Source organism: Somniosus microcephalus, chromosome 8 (genome assembly GCF_052327205.1).
Source record: "Somniosus microcephalus isolate GS21.2 chromosome 8, FLI_Smic_1.0, whole genome shotgun sequence".
NCBI lineage: Eukaryota > Metazoa > Chordata > Chondrichthyes > Squaliformes > Somniosidae > Somniosus > Somniosus microcephalus.
Window position 1 is genome coordinate 16519925 of NC_140994.1, and position 17834 is coordinate 16537758.

The window sequence follows — 17834 nt, forward strand, 5'->3', positions numbered from 1 at the left end:
TCCCAGGAGGCGAGGACAATGTTTAACCCACCAGACTGGATTCAGACCCAGGTCGCAGGAGGCGAGGACAATGTTTAACCCACCAGACTGGATTCAGACCCAGGTCCCAGGAGGCGAGGACAATGTTAAACCCACTAGACTGGATTCAGAACCAGGTCCCAGGAGGCGAGGACAATGTTAAACCCACCAGACTGGATTCAGACCCAGGTCGCAGGAGGCGAGGACAATGTTTAACCCACCAGACTGGATTCAGAACCAGGTCCCAGGAGGCGAGGACAATGTTAAACCCACCAGACTGGATTCAGACCCAGGTCGCAGGAGGCGAGGACAATGTTTAACCCACCAGACTGGATTCAGAACCAGGTCGCAGGAGGCGAGGACAATGTTTAACCCACCAGACTGGATTCAGACCCAGGTCCCAGGAGACGAGGACAATGTTTAACCCACCAGACTGGATTCAGACCCAGGTCGCAGGAGGCGAGGACAATGTTTAACCCACCAGACTGGATTCAGACCCAGGTCCCAGGAGGCGAGGACAATGTTAAACCCACTAGACTGGATTCAGAACCAGGTCCCAGGAGGCGAGGACAATGTTAAACCCACCAGACTGGATTCAGACCCAGGTCGCAGGAGGCGAGGACAATGTTTAACCCACCAGACTGGATTCAGAACCAGGTCCCAGGAGGCGAGGACAATGTTAAACCCACTAGACTGGATTCAGACCCAGGTCACAGGAGGCGAGGACAATGTTAAACCCACTAGACTGGATTCAGACCCAGGTCACAGGAGGCGAGGACAATGTTTAACCCACCAGACTGGATTCAGACCCAGGTCACAGGAGGCGAGGACAATGTTAAACCCACTAGACTGGATTCAGACCCAGGTCCCAGGAGGCGAGGACAATGTTTAACCCACCAGACTGGATTCAGACCCAGATCTCATGGGTTAAAAGGACCAATATCCAACTTACACCAAATACTCAGTTCTATTCTTTAGGTTATCTGAGAGTTTGGTTGCTCCCCTCATTTCTCTGGAAGTAGGGATTTGTTGCGGGCGAAATTACAATTAACCCATGGAGTAAGAAATCTTTTCCTACAGGAGACACATTTGGAAAAATGACACTAACTTTAAAAAATGATAGCAAGATAATTTTCAGGAACCCCAATGAATTTTTTTAAAATTACATAAGAATTAGGAGCAGGAGTCGGCCATTCGGCCCCTCGAGCCTGCTCCGCCATTCAATAAGATCATGGCTGATCTTCGACCTCAACTCCACTTTCCTGCACTATCCCCGTATCCCTCGATTCCCTTAAGAGTCCAAAACTCTATCGACCTCAGCCTTGTAAATACTCAACGACTCAGCCTCCACAGCCCTCTGGGGTAGAGAATTCCAATTTTGTTCCTTTCCGGTTTTTTTCTCTCTCTCCTCTTGCTGGGGTAGAAACTGAGGGAACCAGGGATCCTCCAGCACTTTGCTCGAGTGTCATACTTCAAGTGCGAGCCCAGGTAGCAAGTACGGAGTCTATATGGCCATGGACACCATCACCACTGTCCCCATCCAGTCCTCAACAGGTATCCATCCTTGGACTCTCGAGCAGGAGTCAATGAATGACTGTAAGCGGACACCCCATCTCCCCCTCTCCCCCCCCCCTGAACAATGCTAATTCAGCAAGAATAAAGATCAAACCCGAGGTCTAGCCCAGCCTGCATGGCTCCATGCGGTGCCACGCAACACGCTTACCCACAAGAGGTCACATTTTCCGACTCTGCACCCTTACGGAGGGGCCTTGTCCACTGGGAGTCCATAATGAAAATCCAGATGCATACTGTACACAAATTCTTTACCTAGAGAGCAGTGAGAATGTGGAACTCGCTACCACAGGGGGTGGTTGAGGCAAATAGCATCGATGCATTTAAGGGGAAGCTGGATAAAACCGATGAGGGAGAAAGGAATGGAAGGATATGGTGATAGGGTGAGATGAAGAGGGGTGGGAGGAGGCTCACAGTGAGCATAAACACCGGCACGGACCTGGTTGGGCCGAACGACCTGTTTCTGTGCTGTCAAATTCTATGTAATTCTCTGTAGCTTTTTGGACCAAACTGGGCAGAAGATTGTGTGCAGTACATGGCCAAAATTTACAACACACAGTGCCAGCAAGTGGCGCACACGCGCAAGTCAGAAAAAAAACAGCTCTAACAGAGCGACAGCAGAAGCAACGTATCGCCATAACAGCGTCTCGGTTGTGAACACGGCGATCATTTCCCACCCCACCCCCAACCCCTCACTGCGAAAATGACAAGTCGATGTTCTGAAAGGGCGAATAACAATGCACAATTCCCCCCCCCGGCCGCAGGGGAATTCCCCCGACTGCGACAGAGACACCTACTCAGGTAGAGCGGAAGCAGGGAGTAGTTACGGGCCCCCTGGTAGGCGATGAGGTTGATCTCGTGCTGCCGTTGCTGCTGCTGTAGGCGGAGCTTGGCCCGCCGATGGTGACAGACGCAGCAGCAGCTCAGGATGATGATGATGGTCCAAACCAGCCAGAACCCTGGAGAGAGAGAAGGAGAAATATCATCTAGCTGAATTACAATTGAACAACTTCCAAAAAAAACCCAGCTTCCATTGTCCAGTCAATTACACAAGAGACTTGAAGGGACTCATAAAAGACATAAAACATTTTTTTCTCTTTTAAATTGCACGTTAGTCTTTCCCGAGGAAGTGAGGAAGTTCTGTGAACCTCAGTGGGGAGAAATATTCGCACTATGTCCATCTGTGTGCAATAAACAGCTAGCCGTACATCATAGATGGGCCAAAACTTCCAGCAGCAATGTTGATTTTCAAGTCACGGACCATGATAAAACCCTTCTTTATTTATTGGCGTGTTGCACATGTGGGCCCGGGTGTCCTAGTTGGGTAAATGTACTGGCCAGGAAATGTGCAGGTATAAATCCCCCACCCCCCGCCCTATCTGTGCTGAATTGGCTGATTATGGCAAATCATGCTTAAAAACTGCCTTTAGTCCCCATGGGTTCGGGAAAGTGGAAAAAAAACATGTAGTCAACCAGATATCTTCCACGCTCTGTAAATTTTAATTCATCCGCTACTCTGCTGCCCGTATCCTGATTCGCACCAAGTCCCGTTCACCCATCACCCGTGTTCGCGGACTTACATTGGCTCCAGTCTGGTAATGCATCGCCCCTCCCCATCTCTGTAAGCTCCTCCAGCCCTACAACCCTCCGGGATCTCTGCGATCCTTCAATTGTGCCCTCTTGCGCAGCCATGATTTCCTTCACCTCACCATTGGCGGCCGTGCCTTCAGCTGCCTAGACTCTAAGCTCTGGAATTTCCTCCCTAAACCGCGCCACCTCTCTCTCTCTCCTCCTTTAAGACGCTCACTAAAGCCCACCTCTTTGACCAAGCTTTTGGTCACCCGTCCTAATATCGCCTTACGTGGCTCAGTGTCAAATATGGTCTGACAGCACTCCTGTGAAGCGCCTTGGAACATTTTACTATTTTTACAGGCGCTATATAAATGCAAGTTTCGATTGTTGCCCGTGAACACTCTCCATGACCCCTGACGTAAACTGCACGTGAATGAGCATTCGATGAGAAGAGTGGGCTCGGCTGTGCAGCTCCTTATGTTTCAAGTAGCCTGCCGAGCACAAGACGTCAAGAATGGCCACGTGGAAGAGACACTGGAGGACTGCGACCACGGGTCAACAGCTTCAGGTGAGGAGGGATGAAGATTCGAGTACAGAAGCAAGGATGTCTTGCTGCAGTTGTACAGGGCCTTGGTGAGACCACACCTTGAGTATTGTGTGCAGTTTTGGTCGCCTTATCTGAGGAAGGATATTCTTGCCATGGAGGGAGTGCAGCAAAGATTCACCAGACTGATACCTGGGATGGCAGGAATGACGTATGAGGAGAGATTGGGTCGATTAGGCTTATATTCGCTGGAGTTTAGAAGAATGAGAGGGGATCTCATTGAAACTTATAACATTCTAACAGGACTAGACAGACTAGATGCAGGAAGGATGTTCCCGATGGCGGGGGAGTCCAGAACCAGGGGTCACAGTCTAAGGATAAGGGGTAAGCCATTTAGGACAGAGATGAGGAGGAATTTCTTCACCCAGAGAGTGGTGAACCTGTGGAATTCTCTACCACAGAAGGTAGTAGAGGCCAATTCATTAAATATATTCAAGAAGGAGTTGGGTATATTTCTTAAGGCTAAAGTGATCAAGGGATATGGGGAGAAAGCAGGGACAGGGTACTGAATTTACATGAAGGGGAAGTCATGTTTGACAAATTTGCTGGAGTTCTTTGAGGAAGTAACATACAGGGTGGATAAAGGTGAACCAGTGGACGTAGTGTATTTAGACTTCCAAAAGGCATTTGACAAGGTGCCACACAAAAGATTATTGCTTAAGATAAAAAATCACGGGATTGGGGGTAATATTCTGGCATGGATAGAGGATTGGCTATCTAACAGAAGGCAGAGAGTTGGGATAAATGGTTCATTCTCAGACTGGCAATCAGTAACCAGTGGTGTTCCGCAGGGGTCAGTGCTGGGTCCCCAACTCTTTACAATCTATATTAACGATTTGGAGGAGGGGACCGAGTGTAACATATCAAAGTTTGCAGATGATACTAAGATGGGAGGGAAAGTAGTGAGGAGGACATAAAAAACCTGCAAGGGGACATAGACAGGCTAAGTAAGTGGGCAGAGACTTGGCAGATGGAATACAATACTGGAAAGTGTGAGGTTATGCACTTTGGCAGGAAAAATCGTAGAGCAAGTTATTATCTTAATGGCAAGAAACTGGAAAGTACTGAAGTACAAAGGGATCTGGGGGTCCTGGTGCACGAAACTCAAAAGGTTAGTATGCAGGTGCAGCAAGTGATTAAGAAGGCCAATGGAATGTTGGCTTTCATTGCTAGGAGGATAGAATATAAAAATAGGGAGGTATTGCTTCAGTTGTACAAGGTATTGGTGAGACCGCACCTGGAATACTGCGTACAGTTTTGGTGTCCATACTTAAGAAAAGACATACTTGCTCTCGAGTCAGTACAAAGAAGGTTCACTCGGTTAATCCCGGGGATGAGGGGATGGACATATGAGGAGAGGTTGAGTAGATTGGGACTCTACTCATTGGAGTTCAGAAGAATGAGAGGCGATCTTATTGAAACATATAAGATTGTGAAGGGGTTGGATCGGGTGGATGTGGGGAGGATGTTCCAGATGATGGGTGAAACTAGAACTAGGGGGCATAGTCTTAGAATAAGGGGCTGCTCTTTCAAAACTGAGATGAGGAGGAACTACTTCACTCAGAGGGTGGTAGGTCCATGGAATATGCTGCCCCAAAAAGCTGTCGAAGCTACATCATTACATAAATTTAAAACAGAAATAGACAGTTTCCTAGAAGAAAAGGGAATTAAGGGTTACGGGGAGCGGGCAGGAATTTGGACATGAGTTTAGGTGCGGATCGGTCATGGCCCTGTGGGTAGCGGAGCGGGCCCAGGGGCCGTGTAGCCTGATCCTGCTCCTGTTTCGTGTGTCTAATTCTGTTAGATTCAGGAGATGGTTCTGTGATAGTAGATTGGCGGTTAGGATCAGATCAGCCATGATCTCATTGAATGGCGGAGCAGGCTCGAGGGGCCGAATGGCCTACTCCTGCTCCTATCTTCTATGCTTCTATGAGGGAAACACACACATACACATATATATAAATAAATCTCATATACGAGATGAAAAATTTAAGTCCCTGTTTAGGACCTAAAGTGGAAATGGGGGGTGGGGGGGAGGCGCGGTCGGGGTCACCTTACACGCGGATCCTATCTATCGTGCTCGACTGTATCCCTTTTAGAATCCGGACTCGAGTAGGGGTTTGGAGAGCGGCTGTTTAAATATCAGGCTCTTGGAGGAACACCGTAGCAGCAAACAGCAGCACTCTCCGTCCCTCCAGCTCTCTCTCCTGGCCCCTCCTGTTGATGGTAAACCTCCTCTATTCAGTAAGGAGGGAGGGAGGACACCATTTTATGCGCAAGTTATTTTAAAAAGAAAGTTCTCTCCCGGCTCAGCATACCTCGGCGTGCTGGCAATGAATTGTAGCTCTGCTGTCTATACAATATTTAAACATTACAGGACACTCATAGCGGTTTTTTTTTACTCCCCGCTGCACCCCCCTCCACCCGCCACCATCACAGCCTTCTGGAACATTCAGATGCTTTAGCTCCCACTTAAAATGGTCCGGAGAGAAATGTGTTTACTGTCCTCGGAGCAGCCAGTGCTACAGATCGTGTTGTAGGAAACATATTGCTCTGCTTGGGACAGCTGTCTCACACGATGTGTATAAGCAGACCGAGGCACTGACTCAGCAAATCTCCCTCGGCACAGGATGTGAAAAAAGAGAGACACCAAGTTTTTTTGGGGGCTTTAAAAAGGACAAACAATTTATTCCCCTCCCTCCGCCCACTGCTTCCGTTTTCCCTTTTCCTACGCAAGTGTATTCAACATTCTCATCTATCTGGACGTCATTACCAGCTCATGTTGTTTTGCAGTTTCCCCAATAAAAGTGACCTGGTTTGGTTAATGTTTTACAGCAGGCTTTAATTTTGTGATTTTACGCCTCCAGATGTTTACCCAACATTACACAGGATTAAATAGAATTTACAGCACAGACAGAGGCCATTCGGCCCAGCTGGTCTATCTCGGTGTTTATGCTCCACACGCACCTCCTCCCACCCTGCTTCCTCTAACCCTCTCAGCAGTTCCTTCCATTCCTTTCTCCCCTCGTGTGTTTATCTAGCTTGCCCTTAAAGGCATCTATACTATTCGCCTCAACCACTCCCTGTGGTAGCGAGTTTCACATTCTCACCACTCTCTGGGCAATGAAGTTTCTCCTGAATTCTTCTCGAGGGCAATTAGGGATGGGCAGCCAGCGACACCCACATCCCATGGATGAATTAAAAAAAAAATCTTTATTGGATTTATTGGTGCCGATCTTATATTTATGGCCCCTCGTTTTGGACCCACCCCCCCTGCCCCACACATGGTTTGATTCACGTCATTATACAAATAATATTCACACACAAAGACCAGATCCCCTTTAGAACCATGATCTTCTAGTCCTTCAGCTGTAGTTTCTGGGAAGATTCAGTTACATTATTACACTTTACACTATCGGCACTCTGCTGACATTGGATTCGAACACACAACAAACCTTGCGATTTTTCACTTGATGTGTTCCTGTTTCTCACAAAGGCTGTGGTCGAAGGGGTGGAAAATAAGGCACTGGTACTTCAGCCCTACCAGCGAGGGCGGGGGGGTCTCCACTTTACATTACAGCACCACCATCAGCCGTGGCTCAGAGGGTCAGCCCTACCAGCGAGGGCGGGGGGGTCTCCACTTTACATTACAGCACCACCATCAGCCGTGGCTCAGAGGGTCAGTACTTCTGCCTTGGAGTCCCACCCCAGAGACTCGAGCACAAAACCTAGGCCGACACTCCACTGCAGTACTGTACTGAGGGAGTGCTGCACTGTCGGTGGTGCCGTCTTTCAAATGAGACACTAAACCATCTGCTCTCTCAGGTGGACATCAAAGATCCCGTGGCACTATATTGAAAAGGAGCGGGGGAGTTATCCCCGGTGTCCTGAGGCCAATATTTATCCCTCAAACAACATTTCTAAAACAGATTATCTGGTCATCATCACATTGCTGTTCGTGGGAGCTTGCTGTGTGCAAATTGGTTGCCACGTTTCCCACATTACAACAGTGACTCCACTTCAAAAAGTACTTCATTGGCTGTAAAGGGCTTTGGAACGTCCTGAGGTGGTGAAAGGCGCTATGGAAATGCAAGTTCTTTCTTCTTACCCACATGTATGTAGCAGCATTGTAAATAAGTCTGTACCACAACTCCCAGGAGAGCAGAGAACCACCTGAACAGATGGTGTTGGCCTTCCTACCCACCAGGAAATGGAACTTGCTGCAGCCAGCGGAAACAGCATCGCTGGCTCGAATGGACCTTCCCCAGATTGTTCGATTGCCCAGTCGTAGTTTCACCACTGCTGGCAACGTGGAATCCTCCCCACAAGACAGTCGAGGTAAGTCTCTCAGCATCATGATAGTTACTGATGCGGAAGACCATTCAGCCCATCTGAATACACCCGTCCAGAAAGATCCCAGCAACCAACCAACCAGACATCCAATTGTTTCTTAACCAATTCCAGTGCCTTACGGTCCACTCCAATTCCACTACTCTTCCTCAAAGTCTATTCCATTTGTTGATCACTCTTTGGGTGAAGAAGAATTATTCTTACATACATAGAAGATAGGAGTAGGAGTAGGCCATTCAGTCCCTCGAGCCTGCTCCGCCATTCAACGAGATCATGGCAGATCATCCAAATTCAATACCCTGTCCCTGCTTTCTCCCCATATCCCTTTAGCCTTAAGAAATATATCCAACTCCATTTTGAATATATTTAATGAATTGGTCTCCACTGCCTTCTGTGGTAGAGAATTCCACAGGTTCACCACTCTCTGGGTGAAGAAATTCCTCCTCATCTCTGTCCTAAATGGCTTACCCCTTATCCTTAGACTGTGACCCCTGGTTCTGGACTCCCCGACCATCGGGAACATCCTTCCTGCATCTAGTCTGTCTAGTCCTGTTAGAATTTTATAAGTTTCAATGAGATCCCCTCTCATTCTTCTAAACTCCAGCGAGTATAAGCCCAATCGACCCAATCTCTCCTCATACATCATTCCTGCCATCCCAGCTATCAGTCTGGTGAATCTTCGCTGAACTCCCTCCATGGCAAGAACATCCTCCCTCAGATAAGGCGACCAAAACTGCACACAATCACTTTTAAAATTTGCCTCCTAGTTCTACTCCCAATAGTCAACGTGAATATTTCAGGTTTGTCTTTTCCATACCACTTGCTATCATATACGCCTCTGAAGAGCACCTCTCTGATGCTTCCTTTCCGGGTTGGAAAGCCCAAGTTTCTCCAGTCTTTCCTCATAACTCGAGACATTTTACAATCGGGATCGGCCTTGTCGCTCCTCTCTGCTTCTACTGCAGAAGAGTCTCCCTGAGGCTCAGCGAGCAGAACTGGACGTAATGGCTCGCAGTACGGTCTGCCTCGAGTATTGTAGAGGTTGGTCAAACCTTCCTGTGACTTGGGTTCTACTCTTCGGCCATGGGGTTCAACAACCTGTTGGTTTTGTTGGCTGCTGTCCCCGCATAGGTTGGGCAAGTTGAGTACCACGTCAATGACTCTTGGGTCTCTTTCGTCTTCTCCGTAGCTATTTCAGCACCATGAGGGGACTTCAGTTACGTGGAGAGACTGGAGGAGCTGGGATTGTTCTGCTTAGAGCAGAGAAGGTTAAGGGGAGATTTAAGTGAGATGTTCAAAATTATGAGGGGTTTTGCTAGATGAAATAAGGAGAAACTGTTTTCACCGGCCGGGGGGGGGGGGGGGGGGGGTGGGGGGGAGGGGGAGGTAACCAGAGGACACAGATTTAAGGTAATTGGCAAAAGAACCAGTGGGGAAGAGGAGGAGAATTTTTTTTTTTTTTTGCAGTGAGTTGTAATGATCTGGAATGCGCTGCCTGAAAGGGTGGTGGAGGCAGATTCAATAGCAACTTTCAAAAAGGGAATTGGGAAAAAATTGCAGGGCTGTGGGGAAAGTGCAGGGGAGTGGGACTAATTGGAGAGCACTTTCAAAGAGCTGGCACAGGTACGATGGGCCGAATAGCCTCCTTCTGTGCCATAAGATTCTATGATTCTAACACCATTCGTGGAGTCGTGGCATTGCTTACTTTTCTTCCTACTTGCAGGACCTTACATTTGTCTGCATTAGATTTTATCTGCCATTTTACTGCCCACTGATCTATTTTTTTCCCCAATTCATCCTGTAATTTCCAATTCCACTGTCTCTCCTAGTTTGGTGTCATCTGCAAATTTTGACCACTTTGCACTGAATGTCTGAATCCAGGTTACTTAAGTAATTTAGAAACAGGGGTGATCCCAACAACCACTCCGGGGCATCCCAATCAGTACCCCACCCTACCCCAACCCAACAGAAGTTCAGCATTTCTCAGACCTATCTTCTCTAAAAGCGGTTCTGTAACACAAGAGGCAATTATATAGAGCAAGTTGTTCAAGTCCCAGAATCTGTGGTTTATGGCAGCACAACGACGTCACAAATCACAGAGCCACAAGGATGAGGCAATCAATCCCACACTTCCAACCTGCTGCACATAATCCAGGGTTCAAGGAACATCGGAACAGGAGGAGGCCATTCAGCCCCTCGTGCCTGCTCCGCCATTCAATGAGACCATGGCTGATCTGCACCTCGACTCCATTTACCCGCCTTAACTTCATATTCCTTGATACCCTTACCCGACCAAAATCTATCGAGCTCAGCCTTGAAAGCTCCAATTGTCCCGGCATCCAGACTTTGGGGGGAGAGAATTCTCTACTACCCTTGGTGTGGGAAAAAAGTGCTTCCTGATGGTCTGACTCCTCTTTCTTGACTCCCCCCACCTGATGGGCAATGAAGCCTGTGGTATATCCCCTCCCCCGTCCCCCACCACTAGGAGCTAAACAAAAATGGAGAAGTTCCGCTGAACCAACTTTACAGTTGGGACAGCTGCGATCCCGTGAAAGGATATTCTCCACTTTGGAAATGTTCACGATAGGAAGGAGATTTCATAACCAGGAGCCTAATAAAACATTCACACCATCCAGTAAAATTGGAAAAGATTCCATCAAGACATTTTAAGCCACGGAGGACAAGACGTATACCGGAACTGTTAAAGCACAAGGATATTTCAAATCTATTTTTAATTATTATATATTTATCTTCTAGTTTTGGGTTTTATGTATAAAGCTCCTTCCACTGGAAGCGTTTCAGCAGAGGGGCTTTCGCGTGTCCCATGTAATCTTGTGAAGCTACCCGAAGTATCCTTCCAGACTGTGGCAATTCTGGAGATGAATCAGTAAGTGACACAATTCAAGGGCAAACAAAAGCTGTTTACAATACAGATTCATCATAAATGGGAAGGGCCTTTCGGATCCAACAGCCTTTTCCTGTTGCTGCAAATGTGTTTATTCTTCCTAATTCGAGCTGCAGTGAACGTATTACTGCATCTGTATGACTAATGAACAACAACAACTTGTATTTATATAGCGCCTTTAACATAGTAAAACGTCCCAAGGCGCTTCACAGGAGCGATTATCAAACATAATTTGGCACCGAACCACGTAAGGAGGAGTTAGGGCAGGTGACCAAAAGCTTGGTTAAAGAGGTCGGTTTTAAGGAGCAACTTAAAGGAGGAGAAAGAGGTAGAGAGTTGGAGAGGTTCAGGGAGGGAATTGCAGAGCTTAGGACCCAGGCAGCTGAAGGCACGGCCGCCAATGGTGGAGCGATTAAAATCGGGGATGCTCAAGCGGCCACAATTAGAGGAGCGCAGATATCTCGGAGGGTTGTGGGCAACGTTCCTTCTAAGCCGTGCAGCTCTCTTTCCCGGTCCCGCACAGCCCCTTAAAGGGGTCTCGCATCAAAAAAAAAAAAAAAATGATTAGGGGGAAACATTGGTTGTGGGGCTAGAGGAGGTTACAGGGATAGGGAGGGGCGAGGCCATAAAGGGATTTGAAAGCAAGGACGAGAATTCTGAAATCGAGGCGTTGCTTAACCGGGAGCCAATGTAGGTCAGCGAGCACAGGGGTGATGGGTGAACGGGACTTGGTGCGAATGAACAAGCTGCTGGTTACAATGCCGGAGGGCAGTTGACTTTATTCTTCCCAATTGTCTCCCGACAATTCTGTAATGCACCGGCAGGCGGCCTTCATCGACACTTGACCAGCCCGCCAGTACCGAGGCCAAGTGGCCATTCATATGCGCATCCTGATGGCAAGGATCGGCAAGCTTTTGGACCACAAGTGCATCACAGCCGTAGGGGCCCAATCCACACGCCTGCACTTTCCTGCAGAGTTCACACTGGGTATTGACCAGGAGCAGGTTAGCAGGCTGAGGTGGGGGGGGGGGGGGGGGGGGGGGGGAGGGTGGAACCTCAGGCCAGTTTAGGAAAAAATTCTGAGGAATTCTTTTCCAACACCGGCAGGTGATGAAGCGAGCTCTGGGAGGCCGTGGTTACTGATACCAGCAACCCCGTTACATAGGAACAGGAGGAGGCCATTCAGCCCTTCGAGCCTGCTCCACCATTCAATCAGATTGTGGCTGATCTGTATCTTAACTCCAGTCACCCACCTTGGTTCCATATCCCATGACACCCTTACCTGACAAAAATCGATCCAACTCAGTCTTGAAAAGTCCAATTGTCCCCCAGCATTCACAGCCTTTTTAGGGGGTGGGGAGAATTCCAGATTTCTACTACCCTTTGTGTGGAAAAGAATGCCCGTCGAAATAGCCTGGCTCTAAATTTAAGATCATGTTCCCTCCTTCTTGATTCCCCCACCAGAGGAAATAGTTTCTCTCTGTATCTACCCCCATCGAATCTTTTTAACATTTTAAACACCTCGAACCGATCACTCCTTAATCTTCTGTACTCGAGTTACTCCACCTGCCTTCTATAACAACACAAGGTGGCATAGTGGTTAGCACTGTTGCCTCACAGCGTCAGGGACCCGGGTTCGAATCCGGCCTCGGGCGACTGTCTGTGTGGAGTTTGCACATTCTCCCCGTGTTTGCGTGGGTTTTCTCCGGGTGCTCCGGTTTCCTCCCACAGTCCAAAGATGTGCGGGTTAGGTTGATTGGCTATGATAAATTGACCCTTAGTGTTAGGGGGATTAAATACGTGGGGTTACGGGGATAGGGTGGGATATGTGTCGGTGCAGGCTCGATGGGCCGAAATGGCCTCTATCTGCACTGTGGGGTTCCTGTGATTTCCTGTGATCTTCTGACATGAATCTCGTCATTCGTGTGGAAATGACTTCTGAAATAATACTGGGCGGCCTGCTGGTGGCGCTGTCCAGGGAGAGTATAAATACTCGGGCACGGGCCCAGCTTGCTCAGGACATCCTTTAACAGGAACTAGTGAAGGACACAACTAGATCTCCATGTTGAAAAACAGTTGATTAAAGCCTTGTTTAATACTCAGACCAAGTGCCTAGTAGTTTTCTTACGTCATCTTCCACTTGCAAGAACTCATCCAGCTCCCTTTTGAACGCGTGCAGTTAATGCCACACATTCATGCATGGACGGTCACCTTATTTCAGAGGTCACCGACCTAGTGAAAAGAACTTCCTGGGATCTGACCTAATGCAAGGCACCTGTAATTTGTACCAACGTCCCCTAAACAACCCTACCCATCTCGTTCAAGTAGTTATCCATGTAGACAGAATATAATCCAGTTATTATTTTATAGAGGATCTTTTGCCTTGAGAGTATTACATAGTAGTTACAGCGCAGAAACAGGCCATTCGGACCAACTGGTCTATGCCGGTGTTTATGCTCCACACGAGCCTCCTCCCACCTTCCTTCATCTCACCCCATCAGCATATCCTTCTATTCATGTGCTTATCTAGGCTTCCCCTTAAATGTATCTCTGCTATTCACCTCAACCACTCCCTGTGGTAGTGAGTTCCACATTCTCACCGCTCTCTGAGTAGTGAAGCTTCTCCTGAATTCCCTATTGGATTTATTAGTGACTGTCTTATATTTATGGCCCCTAGTTTTGGTCTCCCCACAGGTGGAAACATCTTCTTTATGTCTAACCTATCAAACCCTTTTGTAATCTTAAAGACCTCTAACAGGTCACCCCTCTGCCATCTCTTTCTCCAGAGAAAAGGGCCTCAGTCTGTTCAGTCTTTCCTGATGGGTATAATCTACAAGCGTAGACTAAACCTCACATAAATGTTGAGTAAGTGGCGCTGGTCCAGGTTTGGTAATGTTCAGAGAGTCACGTCTTATTATTTTTCCCTCTGGGGATATGCAAGTGAAATGTGCTGTATTGATTTTATGCTACTGTCTAAATGTTTTACTTTTAATAACCGCATTTCATAGCTTATAGCCTACATCGCACAATCCAGCGATCTGAAGGCTCGGAGATCATGAGAGGGCTCCTGTCAACTCCTGTGAGCAAATGAAAATAACCAAGGTGTTCTCTTCAACCCCTGGGAATTGCTACCCTGCCAGATATTGAGCACATAGAACACAACTAGGTTCATAGAGAGTGGGGGGCGCTTTTTCAGGAGTGGTCCTTGGTGCTGAGAATGAAAGAAATATCTAGTGACAGGCCTAATATCAATTTTTTTCAAAAGCAGGCAGGGAGGTGGTACGGGGTGGTGGTGGAGGCGGGGGGGGGGGGTGGAGATTTTGTCAAGCAGCTCACGAGGCCATGGAATGAAAGAACAACTAATGGTGGAACGAAAATACTGTGGAAAAGTAGTGCCAGAGTAATGAAGGGTGTGAGCAGAGAAACAGGACTGAAGGAGGTTAATGAGGTGGAGTGGGCAAGAATAGGAAAACATTTAAAGGTAAGGACAAGGATATCGAAATTAATTCAGAGACATAGGGACCCAGTGGTGCCTTCATAGACCCAGGGTTGAAGAAACAAGGGTCTATTTTACATTTATATAGCACCTCATCAAGTTGAAACATCTCAAAGCACTTCACGCATAGTTAATGATTTCCGAAGTGACTTATGGAGTCAAATGCAGTAGCCATTTTGTGCACAGCAATATTCGCCATCAACTATGAGAGGGATGTCCATTTAGTCTGTTTTGATGGTGTGGGTCTCGGACACGGGGAGAACTCCTTGCTCTTCATCGAGTAATGCCATGGGATCTTTAACATGCACCTGAACCAGAGCAGTCAGCGAAGGGCCTCAGTTTAGCAGCTCAATGGACTGGAACCTCTGACAATGCAGTATCCCCTCAATGCTATTCTAGGGCGTCAAGCCCAGGCCATCAGATCAAACATCTACTTTGGGGCTTGAACCTTCAGGTTTCTGGTCCCGAGGCTAGAGTGCTATCAACTTGAAAACCAGCAGAGATGCTATACAACCAGCATAAACACTGCTTGGTGCATCTTCAGCTGAAATACGGCCAAATAACCTAGAATACAAGCTGACGCAAGCCAATACTATCTCCGACTGAAATGCTTACGAGAATAAAAACACAAACCTTTATAGAGAAATACGCAGCAAGTCTGATGGGTCATGGTGGGTACATGATAGAGGTTTTTGATTTTATTTTGTATTTCTACCATTGAAATTTCTCTATTGCAACTGCCTCCTAGAATTTTGCACTTCTGGTGCACTGAAAGGCAGGAGGGAGGGAGAAACACAACACAGCCAAAGAATTTAGCAGTGAGAGTGAACTGACTAGAGGGAGATAAGAGTCAGCGGCAATCTTAGCATATGTGAATTGGTGGTCAGTGCAATGGCTCACTGGATTGACAGTTTGTGTGACTTGACTTGTACGACATGACTTTTTTTGTATCTTACAAACAAAAAAAAGGCTTGCATTTATATAGCACCTTTCATGACCTCAGGACGTCCCAAGTGTTTTACAGCCAATGACATACTTTTGAACTGTAGTCACTGTTGTAATGTAGGAAGTGTGGCAGCCAATTTGCGCACAGTGATGTTGGTTGAGGGATAAATGTTGGCTGGGACACCGGGGAGAACTCCCCTGCTCTTCTTCGAAAAAGTGCCGTGGGATCTTTTACGTCCACCTGAGAGGGCAGACGGGGCCTCGGGTTAACAGGATAATATGCTGCCTGATGTAAAAAGACTACTGATCACTTGGTTTGAGTATAAAACAAGGCTTTAATCAACTGTTTCACAACCATGAGATTCTAGTTACATCACTAGTTCCTGGTTACAAAAACGTCCTGGGCAAGCTGGGCCCACGCCCGAGTATTTATACTCCTTGGACGGCGCCACCATCTGGCCACCCAGTGTTACTTCATGAATCATTTCTTCATGAACGATGAGATTCATGACACTGCCAATGATTAATCCAGCAGTTCTGATGTTACAAATTGTGTAGGCTGAAGTTTTAACAATTCATAAAAGTAAAACTAGAAGACAAATACTTTCAAAAGCTCACTTGCAGGTTTCTCCGCATCTTTTAAACAAAAATAAATTATATGGGGCAGCTGCAACGTTCCCGCTAAGCTGCGCGGCTACGCGGTCCGGAGGCCGCTCACTGGCTTTTATATTAAAGGAACCGCGCCTGCGTGAAAATTAGAATGGGCCACACAGCCAGTTAAAGGGACCGCGCACACAAAAAAAATTAGCGGGCACATTGGGCAGCTGTTCCACGTTTGATCCCAGTTCTGTGCTGAGTAAACTTACTTCAGCAGGGGCAATGCTCAAGGCACGTCTAATGGTCCCAACCTCTCTGGGCTAGGGAGGGGAAGAAATGATTGAAAAACATACAACAGGACTCCTGGCTCCAGATTACTGTTCAGTGACATCTGCTGGAAAGGTGCATCAGACAGGCCAAAATATACCTCGGTTGTGAAGTCCCACGGCCAACTTGGGTGAGCTAACAAAGTACAGCGCCCAATATATTGGTAATGTTCAAGAATGTTCTGGGATCACTACATTCAGTCTAGCTGTTAGTGTTTAAAAAAAAAACCAGGATAATCTGGTCATTATCACATTGCTGTTTGTGGGATCTTGCTGTGCTCAAATTAGCCGCCGCGTTTCCTACATTACAACAGTGACTACACTTCAGAAAGTACTTCATTAGCTGCAAAGCGCTTTGGGACGTCCTGAGGTTGTGAATGGCGCTATACAAATGTAAGTCCGCCTTCCTTCTTTTTCCTTTATACACACTGTAGTCAGAATCAGTATCGGGTAAACTACAGGCTTTCCTTAAATACGTAACCGGAGAGAATAGGTTAAAACCGGTTGTGCTCTGTGCAAGGAAGCTGAAAGGAACCTCCCCATCACCCATCTATGAAGGACACAAAGATCTTACGTGGAGAGTAGCCAGTGCCCAGGGAACTATACCCCAGTGAGATTCAATGCCTTCACGAGAGCATTTGTAGGCGTTAGAGAAAAAGAGATCCAATAAACAGGTACCAAAGGTGACGGGGAGAGGGGCATCCTTCACTCCTCCATTAACAGATCGGTAAAATGAAACTTGTGACTCACAACAAAAAACTGCCGCCTCCCTCTGTTCACAGTTAGAATTGATGGGGTCAATACTTACACCAAAGTTCGTAATAGTAGTTACAGCATTGCGATTCTCCACAACAATGTCCTGTTTCACAGTAGTAACTCTGGTTGTTCACTCCGATGCATACTTCTCGTCCTTGAGTCTTAAAAAGAAAAAAAAAAAAAAATTACAGTGGAGATAAGAGAGAGAAAATCACAGAGACTCGAATGATTGCAAGGCGGTAATGTAACCAAAGGGCTATCTAGTTCCGCCCACCAGCATGAGCCAGAATTTAGTTTAATATCTTACGGTAACATATGGTTCATTTATGGGAAAGGGATGGCTTCAGTTTTGGGTCTAACACATTTGAAAATCAATAATTAATTTCACCCAATCTAACTCATTCTGTCCTAAGACCAGAAAACTGTGGAACTGTTCACCTTCCTCAGTCTCGCTTCCTCTTGTGATCTTTAGCCTTTACAAACCCAAGCTTAGCTGCTACAGTTTACCTATTGTGTCTTTCTTCCTGCGTTCTTGGCACTGCCCTGCAACATGGGCCTTGGCCCCTCACCCAGATTTAATGAAAGGACCCAGCAGACGCGTCACTACAGTCAGTGCATTCAGTACAGTGATACCTATCAGTGCTCAGACTGAAGGATTAATGATTGATAGACATACAATAGCAATACAAAGAA

At 47.2% G+C, this 17834-nt stretch overlaps 1 protein-coding gene across 3 annotated transcripts in view; it reads right to left on the reverse strand.

The window, feature by feature from the left end:
* wbp1la (WW domain binding protein 1-like a) overlaps nucleotides 1-17834 on the reverse strand; it is a 122316-nt gene that overhangs the window by 10542 nt on the left and 93940 nt on the right. For all 3 annotated transcript variants that reach the window (XM_085994290.1, XM_085994292.1, XM_085994291.1), the window contains 2 exons: nucleotides 17194-17302; nucleotides 2388-2549 (listed from right to left, as the gene is read on the reverse strand). In XM_085994290.1, coding sequence (XP_085850416.1) covers nucleotides 2388-2549; nucleotides 17194-17302 — 271 coding nt within the window. The remainder of the gene's footprint in view (nucleotides 1-2387; nucleotides 2550-17193; nucleotides 17303-17834) is intronic.